Genomic DNA, 23,363 nt, shown 5'->3' with positions numbered 1-23,363 from the left:
GCAGCTGATCACTCATACTAAGGTAAAAATACCTGAACAACATGAGAAGAATATGCCTTCAATAATCAAGACTGACAGAAATAGGGTTTCAACCAGGCAGATCAGACCTGATGGAAAAAAACTGTACTAGGTGCATTGACATTTTAAGTAAAGTCATTGCCATGCGGCAAACAATGCATATAATTATTTACAAAGCTGTGATTCAAGAAAAAGGAAGTAAAATAAATAATTAAGGAACAGACCAAGAAGAAAAAAAGAGAAAACAAAAACATAAATATGGGAGAACAGTACCTGTCTTTATCCAAAAGCTCTAAACTCTCAGTAGGATGACCCATATCCAAGTATTCCCCTTTGCTTGTTATCAAACAAGCAGAGGATCCTTCAGGACAGTAGTTTCCTGAATAGGCTAATAGAAATAATAAATTATCATCCCTGAAACCATGGTATTTACTTTTTATTTTTGGTATAAAGAAAAGGTCAAATTTATAAAACAAAATATGGGAGAACAGCCAACATAGGGAAACCTAAGGGAGTCATGTTATCCTTTGATACCATCAGGCATGACGGAAGAGAAACTGCGTCACAATTTACTTTCTGAAACAGGTAGCTTAAAAAAAATTATAGTGAACTAGATGTCTAGCTTCTCAAAACAAGAACTCTCCGATTTCCTCTCTTTGGAGGAATAAAGGTTCCAGTTGTGAACCACTATATCATGCACACCTCCAAGTTCCCATCTGCATTTTTTAACAAAATTAAGCAGAGAAACCACTCCCCTAAAAAGGCTAGCCCAAGGAAAATTAGATTTTGAATGCTTCTGAGAACCCAGAGTGATATATACATGTTAATAATATACAGTACAGAAAACTATGAGTCCTGTTACACAAAGTGATCACCATAAGAGTTTTTATATAACAATTGTACAGCTATTATGAATTGTACTTAACAATAAGGATTTCTAAAAAAAAATAAAAGGAAGGGATTTCTAAAATCTGCACTTATTGAAAATATGGTACTGGGTAAGATTAACATAAAAATTCAAAAAAGAAGCCCATAATACCAAAACCAGAAAACTTTTAACTTGGTCAGGCAAAAACCAAAAATAGCAGCAGGGGGATATTTTAATACAAATGAACTGAAAAAAACAATGTAACTAAAATGATTAAAGAAACCCCCTCTTTCTTCCAAAAATTTTGAAAACTATTTTCCCAGAAAACTGTTTTTACCTTAGGCAAAAATACTAATTCCAATCCATGTTTTAGGTTTAAAAAATTTAGGTGCTGGGGGTTGGAGGCATTCTTGACTGCAGCTTAAAAATGTCTATAAAAAATGCCTGCACACACGTTTAAACCTAAATCCCATGGAATTCTCAATGACTGTTTGTGAACAGACCACCTTGTAGAATGGCAACCGTTTCTATAAAAATTTAAAAAAAAACTTTCCAAGAAAAACTCTTCCCTGACCCTGGGGAACATGATGATGTCAAAACAAATAGGGTAGAAGGCTGCGTTGAGGCAATAATATGCAGAAACACAGCATATTAAAGATATACCAACAATTAGTTCATTTAACAATTATCATTTTCAAATTTATAGGAAATATAATTTTATACCATGAGTTATTATTTTGTTCTCTCCTAACATATATGACAAAGTATTTGCTAATTTTACATTGGAAAATGAAGTCCACTTTCAAAGCAAACTTACTAATGCTTCGGCATATATTGATGTATAAATCAACATCGGTATCTGAGTCATCCACCAAGTATCCATCTGTGATCTTGATCAGTGGGTTCAAGTCATGCTTTTTTCCATCCGCATCAAACACGTAACAGGGCACCTTTCAAATACACACCAGGGTGATTAATAGTGATGACTGGAATTAACTAGACAATGATAAAGGAAAATGCATTCACACAAATTAATGTGTAATCTCAAAATGCATCATTACAGCAACGAACAGACTATTAACTAAAAAAAACCTACAGAATCATTGTGAAAAAGCTGCTGTGTTAATTTCTTGTTGAACATGTAAAAAGCTAACCTTCACTACCATGTTAGTCATTTTATAGATGAATGAAAGCACCATAATGACAGAAATAAGACATTCAAAATAATACTGACATTGCCAGTTCAACTCATTGCAGCTTTGTACTTGTATGCACATCTCATCACAAAGAAAAACAACTGAACATCAGAGAAAATTTCTAAAGGCAAATTTCAGATATTTAAATAAGTACTGTAAATATAAGTAAATACTGTAATAAATACAATGATTTGGCAACGATCTTTACCAAGATGGGTTGAATGGAAGTAAAGGTGGTCAGAAAGAAAAACCTTACCTATAACAGTAACTTAACTTTGTAACTTACCTATACTTGTTCTACTTATAACTAATTTTTTAAATTTTGGTTATAATTATTTTGGTTTGGTTATTTTATATTAATGGCTGTTCTTTTTAAAAAATATTGAATATTTAGTCCTTGTTCCTATAATCAGATCTAGTATGTCAATATAAATGGACTTTGCAGACTAACAGACTTCATTACTGGCTTAGTTTGTAAGTCAAAAAGGCTTCATTCACAATTTTCTGCTATACTCAATTGTGAAATGATAACTTGAGTACCTTTTTGTCTTATAAGAACACTACCTAGACAGTCAAATTTTCCACAACGTGTTGATTAGTTTCACTTACTGCAGCCCCCTTAGACAATAAAACCACTTCCCAAGCCACCACACAATCTGACAAATTCTACCTGAAAAATAAACTAAGGACTAATACAGAGAATGAGCGATGATCTCATTCCCACTTAAAATGAATGAAGGTATCAATACCATCAACATGTTTCAGCAACATGGCTGGGCAGCTTGTTTCATTCTTTCACAAACCTTTTTGAAAATAAGTGTATCCTGTCATCAGTTTTAAATGCACTTCCACATAGGTTCAGCTTGCTCTCCTCTGACTCATGTTTCTCTGATGATTTCAACAAGTCGACACGTTTAACTTTATCAATGTCATTGAGGAGTCTGGATATATGAATCAGGTCCCTATAGATGTGTTTGTCTTGAGTGTTTCTAATACTTCTGCTTCTTCTATGCCAATACTATTTAATAAAGAACTTTGTCTTTCCTTAGTCTCAACTATGGTATTGATTTCTTCCCTGTAGACACCTGAGTAAAATTTACATTTAATACAATTAAATTGTCTGGAAGATTCTCATTATTCAGATTCCCAGATTAATGTGCTTTTTGTAGCATTAACCTTTTCTATCACTCACTTTGCATAAAGTTTTTTTTTTTACCCATGCTTGCAATTCATTATATTAATTTCCTTGAGCAATCACACTGCCAAATACTAATGGCTTTGCTTTACATTTGTATTGTATAGAAGTTGTTAAATATAAGAAATTTAAATATGGTTCACTTAAGAAGTTCTATAAGTACTGATAGTATGTCAGTGTTGTAAATAGGAGAACTTTTGAGTCTTAAATACAGAAGAGAAAGAGGCGACCTGATTCAAGTATACAAAATCCCAAAAAGCAACTAAACTACACAGACTTCTAAGACATTAACAGTGATACTGTACATAAACCATAAGACACGATGGCAAAACTATTGGTAAATACATTACTAAGAACAGCAAACTTTTACAACAAAGCCTGTGGGAGCATGGAACAAGCTGCAAGGCTGAGTTGTTAAAGCTAATACCCTGGCTTCTTTCAATAACCATATGAATGAAATACAAAGATTACTTTGTCACAAAAAAACCTAATGCGCTAGATGGTCTAAATTGCCTCCTCTGTATTATAACCTTGTAACCTTTTCTATGTTCTTATGATATGAAGAAAGGGATGGAAAACTGGAATTTGTTTAAAAAGGTGCGCAATATTGTGAAATTAAGCAACCCACCAAATTAATGTTATACTTACCTCTTTGTGGGGCTTGAATTTGTCCTTCTTGCAAGCTACATAGGTCCTCCATTCAAAGTAATACACACATTCAGATACAGTTACAAATTCAGGTGTTCCCTAGATGAAGATAGACAGTGGATCAACAGGGAGTAATTCTGACATTGTTGCATCTTTCATCAGTCTTTTGAGAACGAGAGTTTTTTATAGATACAGTATTCTGGAATAAGTAATAATACAAGAACAACAAAGTCACACGCGAACCCTGTTAATATCTGGATTTTCTTATTTAAATAAGAGCTATTTTACAATATCCTAAAAATGTTGTGTAAAATCCATTCTACATTATAAGAATGATAACTGTTTTTTCAAAAACAAGGTTTTCTGAATTTAACCATCAGGTATTAATCTTATTGGCAAGTTCTATTACAACCCTTCAAAAGCAATCACTAATTAACTGCATTAGTATTTGTTGGATGTAATGGAAGAAGTAGAACATAATTCCATTAAAAAAAACTACAAAGCAGAAACAGTTTTATCCAGATGAGACCTAAAAAAGTTACACAAAAATCATGCTCAGGGTGTTGCAAATATCTGTTTTGTAACCACAAAGTCCTGCAACAGGAAAGTTTCTAATGTTGTTTCTATTTTCTGCTGTGGAAACTTATCTCCCTATATTCAAGACCACTTACGTCCAAATCTAGTTTATCTCATTTTTAGGTCAAAATCTTTTCATTTTTAATGTCTTGAATTCACACATAGGATACCAAAACAACTATTAAATGAAAAGATGAAAGAACAAGTGATCAAGTAAGACTCTACAAAGATATATAGACGCATAAAGCCACACTGCCCAAAAACAAATAGTGACATGCTTTGCCTTATACCTATCTCCGTTTAAAACCAAATAACTTTAACCAAATACAGTACCTCAGAAAATTAAGTGTAAACATTTGTACAAACTTTAACAAGAAAGATCTGAGTCTCCAGACTGAACAAACAGGCCTGTCCTGCCCTATGTTCTGTAATATCTAAGTCCACATAAAAAGTGCTTTCAAGCTTGTCTGCTGTCATTATCGCCTAACGTGCAGTTAGAGTGGAAGAACTAGCATGACACCATTTTATTTATCAGCTAGGCTGAGGTACAAGAATTACAAGATTGCCATATCCTGACTAACTGTAAATTTATGCCTTCATGATTATGACTGAAGTAAGGAAATAAGGTTAAATAAATGTTTCCTGTTCTGTGCATAACTTTTTTGTCCAGTTCTGTGCATAACTTTTCTGTAAATAATTATTGTAATCTACAAAATCCGATTTGAATTAGTGTCAAAGTGCTTAGGTAAACTGAAAAAATAAACTTTTCTGTTGTAGAAATACTAAATAGCCAACAAATGCTGGTATGGTATATGCCATCATCAATGTTATATTACAACAACAAGGTATATAACAGAACATTGAGGTAACTTTACTGATAAATTTAGATATTTATTCTCAAATTAAGCACCCTTCATGGATGACCTTGGAGATTATGTTAATCACAATTCCGTCACATCACTCCAAATGCATCATATTTGTGTAGAGTTCTAAAATAGCTAGACAACTCTGCTCAGATATAATGCACTTCTTCACAACACTTATTTGAAGTTTATCAGAGTGGTCTCCACACAATCCTAATTTTAAAGTAGGATTTTGTGCAATTAAACCAAAAGGTTTGACTCTGCTGTTGATATGTGCTGACTTACGTTTAGCTCTCAACATATCAATGGCATGGAAGTTCAGACCTCTTCATGAGTGGGGCATATTAGTTCCTTTATATGTTTTTATTTAAATTTTCACATTGCCTTGACCTTCTCTAGGTGAAATAACCTCATGACCTATGCTATATAAACTCGTACACTTAGGTGACTTAGTGCTTGTGCAACAATGTCACTGAATTGTCTCACAGTTATGAATAATCAATTAATCAAAATTACACCAATAAATGTTATCGATAACTAAAGCTCAGTGCACTAGATATTGTTGATGTCCAGAAACAATGTCAGTGCATGCCTCACAAGGAAATTTACTGTAAATTGCTAAGCAAAACACGTTATATTAATCTGGAACATACAACTATTTAAAGCACATATTCTTGTATGTTTCAAAGGAATAAGTACAGGTTTATTCCATGTTGAAAAGAGAAGAAAATAAATAATTATTAATTTAATAATTATTAATTTATTCCTTTTCCCTTATTTATTTATTCCTTTTATTAATTGTATAATGTTAGCATGCCCAAAGGGGTTGGGCAGCCAGCTGACATTGAACCCCTAGAGGTTTTTTTTCTCCTTACTAAGGAGTTTTTGGTTCCTCTCCTCTGTTGTCTTCTGGTCCTCTGTTCTGTATTCACAATATGTATAGTCACTTGCTTTGTTAAGCGCCTTGGGGCAAACTTGTTGTGAAATGCGTTATATTAAAATAGATTGAATTGAATTGAAATAATATTTTGGTTCTGGAGCCTTCTTTGGGTGTTGACAGCCTATTTATGCTAACACAGCTACCTACAGTACTTGAACTTCTTGTGTGCATGTACATCTGAAAATGCATGTGTAAAAATAAAGTAAAATACGATTTCTAGTGATTGTAACTAGTATGACCAGTCACAATGAAACTATGTTTTCTGATAAAATCTCATTTACAATGACTTACCATTGTTTTGCCACATAGGAAGCTGATACTGCTCTGAAAGTTCTGTTTGGCATTGGGGTCTGAGCATTTCTGGGTTGTGTTAAATGTCATCACATTTGGTGATGCTGTCAGCATTGACACCTCACCTGAAAGGACAGTGAAGGTCAAAATGAAGTTTGAGGTATATAATGTAAAGTACATATATCGTTGAGTTCACAGCACATCCAACAGTATATGAAGCAGCTAGCGGTTTTCTCTAGAACAGATATCAACAGAGATTAGACACAATATCAAGATAGATTAGAAGAACAATTTGTATTGAGGAACAGACATATTAAAAAGTCATATTAGATAACCAGAAAAGCTTCAGGTAAACTACATTGCAACACTGAAAAAATCCAGCTCATTTTTTCCCAAAAGTATGCAAGACTGGTAGAGCTTCATATTCCAAGTAGTGCAGCTGACAGTAGTGCTGTTAAATCAAGTTCACATTCAAAAGACATTTGTGGCAACACTCAAACAATTTACAGCAGTGAATGCTATTATTCCCTAAAGTTAAGCAATCAGAAAAGACAAATTATTAACATAATTAATGAAAGACAGTCTGCCAAGTTACATACAGGAGCCTTCTGAATTTACAGTTTTTATTATAGTTACTTAGGTGCCAATTAATTATTTTTTTTAATTCTAATTAATTGTTGTGGTTCAACAGGTGCACAAAGTTAGGCATACTAAGGTGAGCGTGTGCACACAAAACATGAGGACAAAGTGACTAGGGAAGTTCTTCACACTCTTGCTCAGACAACACATATATGATATACTTCCTGGACATTCTTTATGGGCAAAGAAAAGCCAAGAAATGTGAAGCATTATTACAAAGTACAGATTTGAAACTTAAAATATTTTAACTGAAAAAAATGTCTATGTGCTTATATTGATATTTATATAATTTTCTCCATCTGCAGAACAGCATCTATTATCTCTTATTAAAATACTCATTCAAGAGTACTTTAATAAAATCCTTACAATAATAATAATCAAAGAAAAGTCAAATAAATCTACTATTACAAAAGTTATTTAATGCTTTTTATATCTCACTGAGTTTAAAGAACATGCACAAAAAGCTCAGTCACTGAAAACATGAAACATTTCCTTCTATTCCAATAGATTACCTACAGGTATATGAAGGGTTAAGAAACTGTCTGGCCTGGGAAGGCTATGAGTTAAGGACATTTTTCTGCCAAGACTTCTAAGTATGTAATGCCAAGGGAAAAAAGCATATGATTACATGAGAACGAGACCTTGTGAATACATCAAAGTCTCCCTCTCTCGTCTGTCAACACAGACAGGAAGCTGGATGTGAGAAAAAATGAATAAGAACTTAAAACTAAACTATAAAATAAACACAGGTGTATTTTAACCTGGGTGTGGTTAATGTTAAAAGAAACCCAGTGCATGACTGATTTTCTTTCTGAATTAGAATTTCAGAATCAAAAAGGACTTATTATAATGTGAGAAATTGCAGGGCTTGTGTTTCAGTAGGAAGACTAATACATTTATGCAGAAAACTAAACAACATGTAAGTACATGCAGTGTTAGGGTATATTTTTGTACTTTACATGCCTTACAAAGTTAAAACAGGATTTTGTTATTTTAAATATTTCCATTCAAACCCTGAGATATTAATTTACAACTACATTTAAAAACTCTTACTTTCACTCATACGTTTTGACTATGAACGTGACTAATGGTACAAACAAAATATTTAGGCACAAGATGTACAGAGGCCTCTGTGTTAAAACAACACAATAGCTCTGTGCAAAACCTCTGATTTGCAGCTTTAAAAGATCTCATACATGAATTATTCTATTGTTATGCAAGTAGCAACTTTGACAGGCATTCAGCAGTGTGCCAGTTTATCATCTCCCTGAGTCAAGATGATCCCTGAAACTAAAAGATCTGATTATGAACTAACTTCCACTGACATTCAAAATGTGCATTCAGAAACTAATTTTATTTCTGAATGGCGTTTGAAAACAAAGTATATGATTTTAAGAAAACCACATGTAAATAAACCTAGGGATCTGCATTTTTATCAGTGTTGATTTTTCATTTCCCTCCTGTATGTAAAAATACATGTGTATATAAAAATAAGCATTTGTATTACAGTATATGTTTCATGAAAATGTACTGCAAAGAAATACATGTCTGGTATTCAGATAAAATGTGAAAAAGAATCACTTAAAATAGTAACAGAATAAAAAAATAAGAATTGACCATTCAGAGCTTGAAATCATCCAGTATACCTATTTGTAATGTTTAAAATTTAATTTTAAAAGATCTCATAAAATGAGTCTCCATGAGGCTTGGTAATGTGTTTCTTGAATTAACAAAGTAAAACAAATGTTTCACTTTTTACATTGTACTAATAATTAAGGCAATTAAAGCTTTTTTTCCTAAAAATGATCCATGTGTTTTTCACTTAAATATTGTTGGTTACAAGATCTTATAAAATATTAAAAAAGGTCTGGCATGATATGTCTTAATTTCAGCCTTTACATCAATAAAAGCTGAAATTTCAATAAGGGTGTGTAGACTTTTGATATCCAGTGTATGTTAGAATATGCCGCAGTTACTTAAGTCAGAATTTCTGCAAAATCAGAAAGAGATATTTTTTGAAATGACTTTGGGCTTGCAAAAAGCTCTCCAGAGGATCTCATTAGAAAACAATTTCCTCCCTAAACTGGAATGTTATGTCCAAGTGAACACACTAATTCCTTTGTACAACACATCTTCAAAGTTAGGTACCGGTCAAAGACAGTGAGCTCTAACATATTAAGACATTCTGAGTGTTAGTGAGTGTCTGTGCCAGCTACAGAATTTTACAACCACCAGGCTGTAATGACTGGATGTTTGTACATATGTCCACTGAATGGAATGTGGTGTGACACCTTACCAGCTTTTATAATTTCCCATACAATACTGACCCTTTTACATGACTACACTGGCTTTATTTTAAACTGTATTTAACTTGTATTGCACCCTTTTGATTAAGCTCTTGAAAGAACCCAGGAATAAAGGGGTAAAACAAATTAATATTAATACTAGTGATATATAATTCCTTATTTCATTGTATTATTCCCCTTGTATATGCAGCTCCCACAACCAGTACTCACCAACAGACAGGGACTGCTTGGTAGTTAAATTCTTGGCACAGATGGCACATGTTTCCCCACATGTAGTCGATGGTGAGGAGCTGCAGAGCTTTATGTCATAATGCACATTTCCATCTGGATCTACAGCCTCCCACTTGAACCTGAATCACAAAAACAAAGTGTTTTAAAAAAAACTTTACCACTATGATTTTATTTACATAAATACTGCTTAAACATTATTTTGCATGTATGGGACTCAAAGAAGATCTGAAGGACCACAAAAAGCTTCACAGTGTTATGCCAAGAACAGGGCCCTTATAGGCACAGTAAATTTTGATTTTGTTTTTGTAATGTTTCTGTAATTTCTGTGCAGAGAAATGTGCTCTCAGAATAGGGACACCTTCATATGAGAAGAGCTTAACTCATCCTAACAACAGATTCAATAGTTAACACATAACCCTAGTTTTTTAACTAATAGGAGGTGCATCTGTTAAAAAGTGTAAATTTCATTATGTTCAATACAAGCACTTAATTTGATAAATTAATAAATGTACAATAGTAATTTTCAAGTTGGGATGTTATTTAAATCTACAATTATTATGTATTATAAATATAGTTAATATTCCATAATTATATATATAATTAATCATGATATGAGCTATTATTTTTATGTACCATATAATATCCTCCCAGATATTTTGGAATATTCTAAAAGGTAGTTTTCATTAAATGATAGCACTTCAGCTAAAGCACTTTCTACTTCCAGTTCAACAATGTGCAGTACATGTACCACTTCTTTATTCCAAATTATTCTGAGAGTTTGGAGCAAGCTAACCATGTCTGAAGGCTTCTGTCAAGAAACAGCTGGATGAGATCCTTAGATCAAAAAAGCTACTAACTACCAAAGGGGCCAGATTGGTTGAATGATCTCCTCTCATTTGTGTTTTTTCTATTGTTCTTGTGTAGTCAATACATTTTCAGGTGCCAAACATAACACCAGTTATGGTACCTCTTTTGTCGAAACATAAAATACGATGCACTTAAATAATGTGCTAATATACACTAGTCATGTAAACAACCAAATATTTAGCTAATTCAATTCATCCTCAAATACTTACAAACACAGTAAAACCTCAAAACATACAAAACTCTTCTGAACTAATATTACTAAATTTACTAACTAAAAATGAACTGGATAAGACCCATTCAATTTCGAATACGTTTTTACACGAATATGATTTATTTTAGATTATAACGGGGCAAAAACTGAAGCCGTAATGAAAACTGCATTATTCTGGCTTTGAAATACAGACATGTATGGATGATATGTAATTTCAACTGCACAGTGAAATGTCCTGCTTCCCAGTCTGGTTTGTCACATGACTGCTCCATCATAACTTACAATAGTACTGCATCCGGAAGACACATTAAAGAGTAAAAACATGGTTCTAATGTATTCTACAGTCTCATTGGATTAAAATAAATCATACATTTTAAATACTGATAAATTAAGAGACGCTAAGTCGTGTTTCTTGCCAGTGTTCTACATACAGGAAGTAATGAGCATTTTCAGCATTTCTATATCTGTAGCTCAAGACACAAGAAAACACTTAAAAAGAATAAACTGAATTTAGTAACTCGTGATGGACGTCAAGTGTTTCTCATATAAACATTAGATGTAACCATAAGCATATAATGTATAACACGCAACGTGTTCAAACTATATATTCATCTCATTATACTGTACTGAGATAATGCTTTTACCTTTTTGTCTCCCGCATTTTAATTTACTGCCCAATGATACTGCACTACTTTATTAACAGCTAGCTACATACCTACGTTACATACAAAAATAATTGCAGTTCTTGTACTGTGAGTCCTTTCAGCACAGCCTTAACAACTTCCCTTGTTCAGACAACCAATATATAATTGGTGTGTTGCATATTCTAATATACAATCTTGATGCAGACGGGAGTAACTGCCTTACCTACACAATTCCTGATACCACAGGCTTTCATCCGATATCGCTATACTGGATAAAAGAGTTAATACTGTTATAATCCCACGGACCACAACAACATGGCACGTTATGGTCGGAATACGCTCAAATGGTGGACCCATATTCTCGATTCCAGTGTTAACGCAGGTCTCTGCCCGACATGATACAGCAAGTAGTCAGGTAGCAGGAATTGATATAATCACATGACATAAGCCACATGACTGAAAGATCATGTGATGCTTTTGCCAGTATGAGTCGTCATTGCCCTAAGGAAAAAGAGACGTGGACTTTAACTTGTGATCTCAGTTACAGAACCAGAGTAGTGTAAGAGAAATTAAATGTTAATAAATTACAGGAATTCTCTCGTACTATTATACCTGGAATTAAAAAATATTTAAATCCCTGTAATAAAATATAGTTCCTTCGCAGTGTCACTTGTTGCTTTTAGACCGCCAACATTAAGAGCCCCATCCCCAAAAAGAGAAACAGTACTTTCTTTTCTTCCAAGCACTTCTTCCATGGATGAATACTTCTTCAGATTTCTATGCAAATGGTTTTTCGGCTCCGTATGACATTAAGGGCAGACTACCTAGACAGATGTAATTTTTGCATCTCAGTCATGGCTGTATATTTAATCTGGTGGGGTTGACTGCCCTTTATAATAATAATAATAATAATAATAACAACAACAACAACATCACTTTATTAACCCTTTACAATTTCTTGCATTAGGAATGATCTTTTTGCATACCCCAGCTTGCTCTCCATGAGACACACAGACAGGGAGAGAGCCTGGGGTCAGAGAGCAGTGTCTGCCATTGTACGGCGCCCCTGGAGCAGTTGCAAATTATTTAGTTTATATATCCATCCACCCATTAATTAACCATTTCTTCCAGTACAAGGTCGCAAGGATGCCAGAGCCTATCTTGACAAGCAATGGGCACAAACCGGGGTACACCCTGGATGGGACACTATTCCACTACAGGATACAACCTTGACCTGCATGCACACACTCACACCTAGGACCAGTTTTCCCAGAACCTTTCACTATGTCTTTATAGGGTGGGAGGAAACCCAAGTGAATGCAGGGAGAACATACAAACTCCACGCAAATAATAATAATAATAATAATAATAATAATAATAATAATAATAATAATAATAATAATAATAATTCCTTACACTTATATAGCGCTTTTTCTGGACACTCCACTCAAAGCACTTTACAGGTAATGGAGACTCCCCTCCACCACCACCAATGTGCAGCATCCACCTGGTCATCCCAGGTCCTAAATATCATCCCAGGTCCTAAATTGAACCCATGGTCCCAGCACTGTGAGGCAACAATGCCAAAAACTTGGCCACCGTGCTGCCCTAAATGATTTTCAAATTTATCAATTAATTTTAATATTGAACTTAAAAATCTGTATGGACATTAATGTCCTAAAACTAAAGCTTTTATTTGTATTTGAATAATAAATGAATGAAAACTATTTTCCCAAATCATGATCTTACTGTTGTACATATCACAGTGTAACATGGTACATACCATATTGTACTCCAGAGTACTACAGTAGACCATGGTATACCGTGGTAAAATTTCTTATGATTAACTTGTTAATGGCAGAGATATATTGACTTTTTTAATAAGAAACATAGCTAAATCCGTTTTGTTAAATCATTGTCCACTGAAAATGCATAAAGTGCATATAACATATAAAGGAAAATGATACATTCACGTTCATAATGTGTGTAAAGAAGCCATGTAGTCAAGTAAACAGAGATTAGTTTAAAAAATAACGTCCGCAGTTACTACAGACGCTGCTGTTAGTTTTAAAATGTGTTTTCCCCATTACTTTATTTTCCTATTAAATATTGGAAATTTTACGTTCACACAGAGTGATCTGGATTTACAGCACACAAATCTACTCCATGTTTCAGGCTTTGTGTGAAACGTCATATGGGCCTCTCCCTTTTCACAACAGTTGGCAGTAAAATGGCCACGGCGGCGGTAGCCGGGAGTGATGGCCACGGAATGGAGGAGAAGAAGTTTGAGTATTTTTCTTCCATTAACTCAATGGCCAAGAAGATTATGCTGGAAAGGGAGAAGATTAAGGAAAATCATGGATCCAACTGGGATAAAATGACTCCTACCGAGCAGGACACGGCCATTGATAACTGGATGATGGATCCCCAAATCAGAGCCCGGTATGCAATGCACAGGTTTGACCGAGACGAAGTTGTGTGTTACCCCAAACTAATCATCCAAACTGGACAGAAAATTGTACACTTCGGTGAAGAGGTGAGAATGCATGTATTACATTTTAGTATGTTTCGACAACCTCTTGGTATTATCCCGAGTTTATTTCTGAAACGACATTGTTAGGTTCCTCCATATATGAAAACAAAGAACTGTAAACGAATTCAAAGTATTATTATACCCATATCTGACTCCCTGGTGTTATTGAACAGCTTATGTCACAAGGGACGAATTGCAAAATACAATATTTGGGTCCAGCGGTTTGTTGTTCGAAAGGAGAGCAGAAGTTTAAGATACCAGATATCAATTCTGTACAATATATAATAGTATACTTTTTAATGTTTGAGGAGCTTCTTAAAATGTTTTTTTCTTCCTAAAATTAACGGTAGCTAGTTTTGCTGGGAGTTCTGTAAGGATTTGCACACAATAGCAGCTCTATTTCTCGTGTTACAATAATTGGAGTCTGCCAAGTAAGATTAAAATTACAGTGAACTAGAAATACCGTCCTGCTTAACCATGATTTTGCTGTCAAGATCCTCCTAATCGTAGCATCTCCAACATTTATATTTGTAATGTTAATTAGTTTCACAGGGAATTTACATGTAAATGACCAAAATCACAATGATTCTTATCCTGTGTTTTTAATATGATAGTTCTTTACAGTCCCATTAAATAGCACAAGCAATCTGCATATTGATCTTTTACATTATTTTTAAATTTCAGGATATAACTTGGCAGGATGAGCACTCTGCACCTTTCTCCTGGGAAACAAAGGTAATACTTTGTCAGCCTTTCGCTAGCTAGAGAAACATAATTGCATCAGTGAATGACTGGCTCTAGTTCTGTAATTGTAAGGTTGTGGGTTCCAATCCTAGGTAAGAGATGGCTGTTCCTAAGCGGAATTAGGATACTACTAATATAATATAAATGGGATAAAAACATCTATGTATGCAGGCCAATGGTGCCATGCAATCCATGGCCTCTTTCTGAGAGACGGGATATACACAAATGTTGATAATCTTTTATGCTGTGTACATACAGTATGTGAATATGAAAGTTAAGAGCCTAATGTTGAATGTATGCCCATCTGAATTGTCAATATGAAAATAAAAGCCTTTAGTTTCAAGAGACACCCTTTTCATGCACAGAAAACTGATATTTAATTGTTTACAAATTTTATAATCTTAAGGCATTTATAGGGTTGCAATTTAAACTTATCCTTGTATTTTTCTCATTTTCAGAAGTCTTTTCCCAAAGGTATAGAAGCATGTTTCTGCCAGGGAGTTAAAAAAATGTACAATGGTATCTCAGAATTTGGACTTCAAAATAGCTCACATTTCATTGTCTGTCCTTTTGTTATTGGAACGGATTCGGGTTCTAGGGCTTGTGCCCTCGCCGCTCCCACTCTAGTTCGTGCCTCACTGCATGGACTCAAACACAAGTTTTGCTAGCTGAGCTAAAGAAGACCTCCTTTAACCCCGCCAGCCAACATCCCTGTTATGCGCAAGGGAAGGCGGTGCCATCACCGCACTGCAAACAGATCGCACAACCTGTATGTTGGCAGTTCCGTTACACTATATTCATAAATCATACAGGATCATAGGATCTATAGGCCTGAAGACTTGTCTTGTCAAGTACCATGATAAAAATCAAATTAATTACACACATTTTTATGGAACCCCATTTTCGCCAGGGAAGCTTCCATAGTACCCGGATGGAATAGTGGACGGTGGGCTTTTTAAAAAAGTTTTTATTTAAACACCAGAAATACAAAAAAGGAGACAGAATATGAAAAAAATACAGAAACAGACACTTCACATCCAAAGGAATTCACAATTATAAAAGCTGAAACTTATACTGCCTTTTGATTCTTTAAATTTCTAATAGAATTTAAGTAAAAAAGGAATTGTAATTTAAAAGCATTAATAGAGGGAGCGGTATTACACCATTTACTTTTCTGGATGCAGTATTTCACCAAAATAATTAACAAATGAATAAGAACATACCCTTTATCCATAACTCATGCCCTTGCCATCCTCCCACAACATCTGGGGAGTGAACCTGGATCTTCGGCGTAACGCAACAGGGAACCAGCTGAATGAGCTAAAGAAGACCTCCCTCAGCCCATGCCGCTGAAGTCCCTTCTACACGCAGGGAGGGCGATGAAGTCACCGTGCCCAAGCTAGCTCTGCTACAAAATCAGATCTTAATATGAAAATATAAAATATCAAAATCTTTAAATTTTACATGTACCTTTAAATGTTTAAAGATGACATTTTGTAAATCTGTCCAAAACAAATTTGGTACAATTCTTTTTTTTACTTTATAAAGGTCTTCTTTAGCTCATCTGGCAAGACCTGGGTTCAAGTCCATGCAGTGAGGCACGAACTAGGGTGGGAGCGGCGAGGGCACAAACCCTAGAACCTGACTCTGTTACAATAACAAAAGGACAGACAGTGAAATGTGGGCTATTTCAAAGTCGCAATTGTGAGATACCACAGCGCTTTTTTTTTTACTCCCTGGCGGAAACGGGCTTCCATAAGAAGGCAATTTTGCTTTCAGAATAGTAGTTGTTCACAGTTTAATACATTAACATAATGATACACTGAATACATACTATAGGATATAGGATGTGCATTGACAAGAAAATAAGTGCATAACATGCACAGTAGGATCCACTGTTCGCAATAAAGTCTTATTAAATGCATATTTTTAGATATCTTGTAGACCTTAATTTCTATAAGGTTAACAAACAGTTTGTATTACAATTAAGAAATTGAAACATGTTATTGATTATAAAAATTGACAGAAATTACAGTTTGGAACTAATCCAAACTGGATTATCTCCCTCGCGACCAATGAACTGAATGGAGAGGTTAAAAAAAATAATGAATTTATTAAAACCTCCTATAATACAAGAAAAAAGTGTATTTTTTCTTTCTTATTTTTAATTTTACTGGAATATTGTATATTTATACAAATATTGATTTATATGTTCAGTTTTTTTGTAATGTCTTCCTTTTACTAAGAAATCTATCCAGCTAGAAATCTGTGTGAAGGGGTTTGTTGCCTGATAATGTCAATGTACAGTGTGTTTGTTTATTTTGTTATATTGAATGCATGTACTTTAATATATTGTAAAGGTGTAAATGACAAGTCTTCTCCAGAACTGAAATAACTGTTCATGTACTGAATTAAATCTAACATGTAACTCACTCTTCCCAGTAGTACAAATGCTCCTGTAAAAGCACACACTGGACTGCCATCACACTTACATAACATCATTAATATCTGTAATATATTTTAAAGCATAAATGGTCCAGCATGTTTAATTGTGTTGTGGTAACTTATTACAAAACCACATGACTTAATTTAAGTGAATTGACCGAATAATAGTCAAATCATTACTGATCAAATGGTCTAGATCCCTAACCATTGTTAGGGATTCTGACATACACATCGAGTATAATAGGAAGTAGCTTTGTGATGTACACATTTGACAATTATTTTGGTAGTTTTAAGTTGTGGTTTGGTTTGAACAGTATGATTTTTCAATTAGTTATGTGAAGATTTCTGCTTCAGTAAGCACCCTTTTCTTATGGTTGTCCTTTTCTGGTAATACTCTAAATCAAAATATCATTGATTGTGTATCTAACTCTTTTAAATAAAAAAAAACACAATAAATGCTTTATCCTAGTAAACGTTGTGTATTTTAGAAAGTTTTCCATCATATGACTGGTTTTAGACATTAACTTAAGGTTTAGACTCTGAAACATTCCTGCTCCTTCCTGGGTGGATAGTGGTAGTGAATTTTCTGTTTAAGGTCTGATCTGTGCTTGCCACGCTTCTAACTGTTTTTCTGACAGAGCCAGATGGACTTCAGCCTGACATTGACTGCAGCTCCAGAACAGGCAATCTCCTCTTCGCAAGCTGATGCAAAGCAAACCATAAAAAATTCACAGCCATCAAAGGTGTCCCAGAACATCCAAACAGTGAAAGTGTCCCAGAATGGAAAGGCTCTCAATGGAGACAGTTTTGGTCTGAGCAGGAAGGAAGAGGAGTCGTCATTCTGGAAGATCAGTGCCGAAAGGTCAAGACTGGAGGGTGAGCAGGCTGATTTTCAATCCCTAACACCCAGCCAGATCAAATCTCTTGAGAAAGGAGAAAAAACGCTGCCCTCATACTTGCGACAAGAATCTAACCCTAGAGACAAAGAGGAGCAGAGAACCGAGAGACCTCGAGCCCCCAAAACAGAAAAGCCAGCACCCATCAGTGTGTCTTCAACTGTGGCAGGATGGGAGCGTGTTCAGACCAGCCTCCCTTCTGTCAGCATATTAGATGACGTCTTCACTCCAGGACCAGAAACCAAGTCTCCCATTCACACTGTCGATACCTCGAAGGATGATGATAAAGAGGAGTCAACTCTGGCAGCAAGTCCTACCTTCTCCCAGGTAGGTACACCTAGATAATAACATTGCCCTTTGTACTACTTTTTTATTTCCTGAAATAATCATCCTTAACTTCTGACACTTACTCATAAAATAAGTAAATTTTATGCTGACATGGAAAAATAAGATAAAAATTAAATGTCCTAGACCTTATGGAAAACTGACACTTATTAAAATATCAGTAAACAACAAGCTACTAAAAACATCTAGTGAAAGAAGTTAATATATACAGTGTACTACAAATTATGTAAAAATAATAAATTATATTAAAGATCCAGAGAATAGCAGTAGGTAAAGAAGGACAATGATAATGTGTACTTTAGGGTCATAAAAAACTATTATAGTTGTCATTGGATTAAGAGATTCTGAATAACTAGTAAGAGATACATTAACAGTCACTATATAGGCTGGGGTGTACCAGATTTCCTGATGGGTTGAATTTTTCAGTATGTATAAGTTGGATGCCAGTGGATCCCTGTGCTCCTGAGATTTTACTGATTGCTTTCTGCTAGAGGTTAGGTAATTAACTTTATTTTGACTTAGAAATTTAAATGTTATTGCTGACATTTTTCTCTTTCACAAATGTATAAACTACCTGCTGGTTCTTTAATATTGTTTTTTGCATAGCTATCTACATGTTCATGTTTTTAATAAGCAGAGGTTACTGATAATGTAATATTTGTCCCAGTTTGGTATTTACTTAAGAAGCGTTTCAGAATAAAATGAAAATATATCAGGAAAAGAAATATGAAGACATAACTCTTAAATGGTTTTATGGTACTTTTTGAAAAGAAAATTAATCTGATATTTCAGCTTTAAATATTTAAGCTTTAAAAAATAAAACACAAAAAAAATAACTGATTGAAATATCCAGGAGACTATTTCTTTTTTCTTTCCAGGTTAAGCTCTTCATAAATGACAGTGATACTGTAAAGTCACTTAGTTAATTTTGTTTTGGTGCCTCGCTTTCACCTTACTTTCACTTTTTTAGCACTTTCAGTCCATAGTGTCAGAAAAGTTTTATTACCAATAACCAATGATATACAGTTGGGGACGCCAATAGTTTTAAGGGATGCCCCTATTGAGAATGCTTTTTAGGACCTTGTTATAATAGACTGTGTGCTGTTTCTGAAAGCCTTTAAGACTTTAAGGCATAATAAGAGGCTGGCAAACTTTCTTGGGTAGATTTTGAGTTGACAAATCATGAGTTGAGATCATGAGATCTTAGAGCCATGCTCACACCAATACATGCCTGATTTGAGGTAGCTTAATAGTTTTATCATGAACACTTAACCCATGAGTTATTTTTTAAATAACATAATATGAATCCTTCTATATTTTATCTGAATCTCAAAGATTCAGATGTTTTCAAGGGCAAAATGGGAAAAATTTACATATATTGCCTTGGTAGTAAAGTCAACATTTGTTTTCTAGTTAAAAATCAATCCTGTCAGACTCTTGGGCATGAATATATTGTATTTAAGTGTAAAACGGTAAAAGTCTTTTGCAAACTTCTGAGTCCTATAAAATTTATATGGCAAGATTATAAGTTAAAGGTTGTTCTTACAAGGAAAATCTCTTGTGACCTCTAGGACTCCTAAAGTATCACTCTTGTGAATGCTTTTAAAAGGGTGAAAATGTTAGTGTTAATGACTAACGGCACTATATCTCGGATAACAGTCTTAAACCATTTCTTTACATTTTTCATTCTAACACATTTAATTGTTGTTTATTTTCCAGTTTAATACAAGTAGCACCATTCTGAAGACAGGGTTTGACTTTCTGGACAACTGGTAAAAAAAGGCCTGGTGGAAGGATACTCTTAAGAAATGAACCTCAAGTTTTCTTATGTGAGCTGTGGAAACCCACTATAATAGAGCTGTCTTCGAACTTAACATTGATTATTCCATCTGTTAATGCAAACATGCTTTATTTTTCATTAACTAAATTTTCCAATATCTGACTGTTATATGGCTTAGTCATAATGACCTCTTACTAGTCTTGAGCAAGTGTGCTGTATGCATTTATATGTATTTAAAGTTGTGCATTTATTGTAAAGCATGTTTACTAAGTTTAATACATCTTTGTCTGGCTTTGTCCGTCTTTGTCTCCAGCCAGATTACAACACCATTATGTAATAATAAAATTATTTGAAATTCTGAGAGGCATTTTGTTTCTGTTATCCAACAAAGTGACTCAGCAGGTTAATAATGTCACAAGCAATTCATTAGTAGCTCAATATCCTGTAATTGTTTAACAGGTGGGAGTTGTAAACAGTAACATTAAAAATGAATTTACACTCATGATCATGCCGGTAAAAATTATTACAGTATACAAATAATGAAAGGAAAGTATATCAAATAAGGTATTATACAAATTATTCCTGTGCAGAAGATGTTTTGTGATTAAAGAACATAGGCTATTATTGGCTATAGAGCAATAGAGCAAACCAATGATAGCCTCTATAGCCAAGCCAGTAGAGCTGAAAAAACAAGTATAAAGGATAAAATGGTTTTCCCCACTTCTTGATTCCCAGGAATTAAGAAAACACATAAAAGAATAACAGTATGTCTACTGGCCAAACTTGTTTCAGGCTGGAGGGGCCTAAGAGTGGTTTAAACAACAAGGCACTTGGAAGGTATTGACTACTTTTGATGAACTCAAGATCCTGTATATGAACAACATTTGGCTGCTATTTTAAAATACTTAACTGCTATTTTAATTTTTTAAACAAAATACATCACATACATGAAATGTGGATGTTATGAAAATAAATAAAATAGAAAGGGGGGTTTAGCAAACCTCTTTAAAGGGGAAGGAAAGCAACAGAAGAGTTTGTGCATTGGTGAAATGTAAGTTAACTGTGCTTCCAATTAGAGTAGTTTTCTACAAATTAAAGTAATTTAATTAATACAAGTTGTATATTTAAAAGACTTTTTTACAATTGTACACTATACAGAATTTCTTATCATTCATCTTTTAATAGTTTTTACATGATTATTTTTTACTCAAAGCACTTTGCAAACTTAAACACAGAAATTCCTGTTGAATTGTCAGGATATTAGGTGGCTGCTGGCCCTAGTATTTTTAAGGGTTTGTCCCTAAAGCTGACAAGGTCTTCAAGCACATTAAAAAGACCATGCATGAATTTGATAGCTCTTGCCCAGACATCAAGACAGACTTGTAAATTCTCCATCCAAGACAATTAGACAATTACTGTAGATCTGACATAGTCACCTGAATAAGAGATAGAATAGAAAAATAGACATTTTAAATCAACAAACATCCATAAATCCATTTTTAACTGTTTTTTTTAATACTGAGTTGCAGGGGATCTGGAGTCTATCCTGGCCAGCAATGGATGTAAAGCAGGATACTTCCTAGACTATTCCAGTCCATCACAGTACACACAAACACACAACATTGTCCACACTCACACCAGGGCAAGACTTTCCGGAAGCACATTAGCCTTTCCATATTTGTTTGGACTGTGGGACGAAAACCAGAGCACCTCATGAAAACCCACACAAACCTGGGAGAACATTCAAACTCCACATAGGTAACACCCCAGGAACGGAACCAAACCCCCAGTTCTAGCACTGTGAGGCAGCAATGTTAACTATTGTGCCACTGTGCCACCATCAACATATATGACATGGGTAAATGTATTATGCAGGTTCAGATTTGTCACCAAAAAGGGCTCAATAATGAAAAGCACTGGATAGTAACATGTATGGTCAACAGTGGAAAGAACACACACTGTAAATCTGCAACATTGTCTTTGCACCAGGTTGCACTTGCCGTCTTGAAGTATTCTGTATCATTCCTCACCGAGCCTGGACAGATGTTTGCGATTACTTGTTTTCCTATATCCCGCATCATCCCAGCTCATTCCACAGACGCTCAAGTCTGGCAAACAAGGCGTCTACAGTATAATTGCCTCACAAGAAAGTGGAAAGTCAAGCAGCATGAGGACATGCATTGTCTCACTGGTATGTTGTATTCCAGTATGAGCCCACAGAAAGGGCAGCAAATGAAGTCCCAGGACATGGAAGAATAGCCCCATTGACTGATTTTAAAATTTGCAGAAACCCTCTGTAGTGGTTGTTGCTTTTACAATATGTTCACAAAAAGGTTATTTGAGTGTGCTACTGGGGTTTGGCATTGGATAGATAAGTCATCTAATCATTCTTTACCATTATTTTTGGCAACACATAGAAACTATCCAGGTCATGTGAATTTTTAAATATAATTTAGTGAGGAACAGATTTTAGGGGTTCAAATTAAAGCATTTCTGTTTTAAGACAGCTTTGTAGCACCATCTTCTGTCATTTTATATATACAGCATTTCAGTAGAAGCACTCATACTTAAAGCCATATGAGCTCATCAATTGTTCAGTGTTACCTCACCTGTCATTCACAGAAAAGCATAAGATCCATCCAAAGAACAGTAACGTTTTCCAGCTCCTTTTGGACTGGTCCTCTTCTATCATCCAGATATTTAAAAAGCCATAAAAAGGTGACAGTAAGACCACTGGTAATAAGCATAATAAATTAAATCCTCTTTTATTTATATAATGCTTTATTATGATTTTCATCTCAAGTGATCCCAAAGTACTTTATCATAAGTTATGTAGTATTAAGGGTATTAACTTTAAACCATTAAAGTGCAGGAACACATGGGTAACACATGACAACATGGCTCTAGGTAGACATAAGAAATTGCATCACAAAGTACATTAAGGATAAACTTTAGGAACCAGACCATGCAAATCCAGAGTAGAATTTAGCCAGTAAACCTGGGTTAACACCCTGTACTCTTACATAAGTGCCAAGGGATCTTTAAATGATAAACACCAAGTGAAGGTTCGGGGGAAAAGTCGGGGGGCTGTCCTCTTCCTCTATTATTTAATCACTGTCTTCATATT

At 34.5% G+C, this 23,363-nt stretch overlaps 2 protein-coding genes across 2 annotated transcripts in view; one reads left to right on the top strand and one right to left on the bottom strand.

Annotated features, from left to right (window-relative positions):
- The window catches only part of igf2r (insulin-like growth factor 2 receptor), a 96,938-nt gene extending 85,025 nt beyond the window's left edge, over positions 1-11,913 (bottom strand). Inside the window, exons 1-6 of the mRNA XM_015345087.2 lie at positions 11,717-11,913; positions 9,751-9,890; positions 6,596-6,720; positions 3,926-4,024; positions 1,704-1,836; positions 292-406 (exon numbers count right to left, since the gene is read on the bottom strand). Of these exons, the coding sequence (XP_015200573.2) occupies positions 292-406; positions 1,704-1,836; positions 3,926-4,024; positions 6,596-6,720; positions 9,751-9,890; positions 11,717-11,850 (746 nt within the window). The 5' untranslated portion in view covers positions 11,851-11,913. The remainder of the gene's footprint in view (positions 1-291; positions 407-1,703; positions 1,837-3,925; positions 4,025-6,595; positions 6,721-9,750; positions 9,891-11,716) is intronic.
- A 1,776-nt stretch (positions 11,914-13,689) lies between these two features.
- c2h1orf198 (chromosome 2 C1orf198 homolog) lies at positions 13,690-20,597 on the top strand. The gene is made up of 4 exons (XM_006625656.2): positions 13,690-14,029; positions 14,711-14,761; positions 17,854-18,438; positions 20,176-20,597. The coding sequence occupies exons 1-4, from the start codon at positions 13,724-13,726 to the stop codon at positions 20,230-20,232; spliced, it is 999 nt and encodes a 332-aa protein (XP_006625719.1). The 5' UTR covers positions 13,690-13,723; the 3' UTR covers positions 20,233-20,597.
- The last annotated feature ends 2,766 nt before the right edge of the window (positions 20,598-23,363 follow it).

The sequence above is a fragment of the Lepisosteus oculatus genome, chromosome 2 (assembly GCF_040954835.1).
Source record: "Lepisosteus oculatus isolate fLepOcu1 chromosome 2, fLepOcu1.hap2, whole genome shotgun sequence".
In the NCBI taxonomy this organism is placed as follows: domain Eukaryota; kingdom Metazoa; phylum Chordata; class Actinopteri; order Semionotiformes; family Lepisosteidae; genus Lepisosteus; species Lepisosteus oculatus.
This window is presented reverse-complemented; position numbering and strand designations above follow the sequence as displayed.

What these genes read in the sequence shown, in the direction of transcription:
- c2h1orf198 (XM_006625656.2), top strand. Translation starts at nt 13,724, where the DNA reads ATGGCCACGGCGGCGGTAGCCGGGAGTGATGGCCACGGAATGGAGGAG. An exon ending in TTGTACACTTCGGTGAAGAG is followed by an intron (nt 14,030 to 14,710) that starts GTGAGAATGCAT and finishes TTTAAATTTCAG; the next exon opens with GATATAACTTGGCAGGATGA. An exon ending in CAAGTCCTACCTTCTCCCAG is followed by an intron (nt 18,439 to 20,175) that starts GTAGGTACACCT and finishes TTTATTTTCCAG; the next exon opens with TTTAATACAAGTAGCACCAT.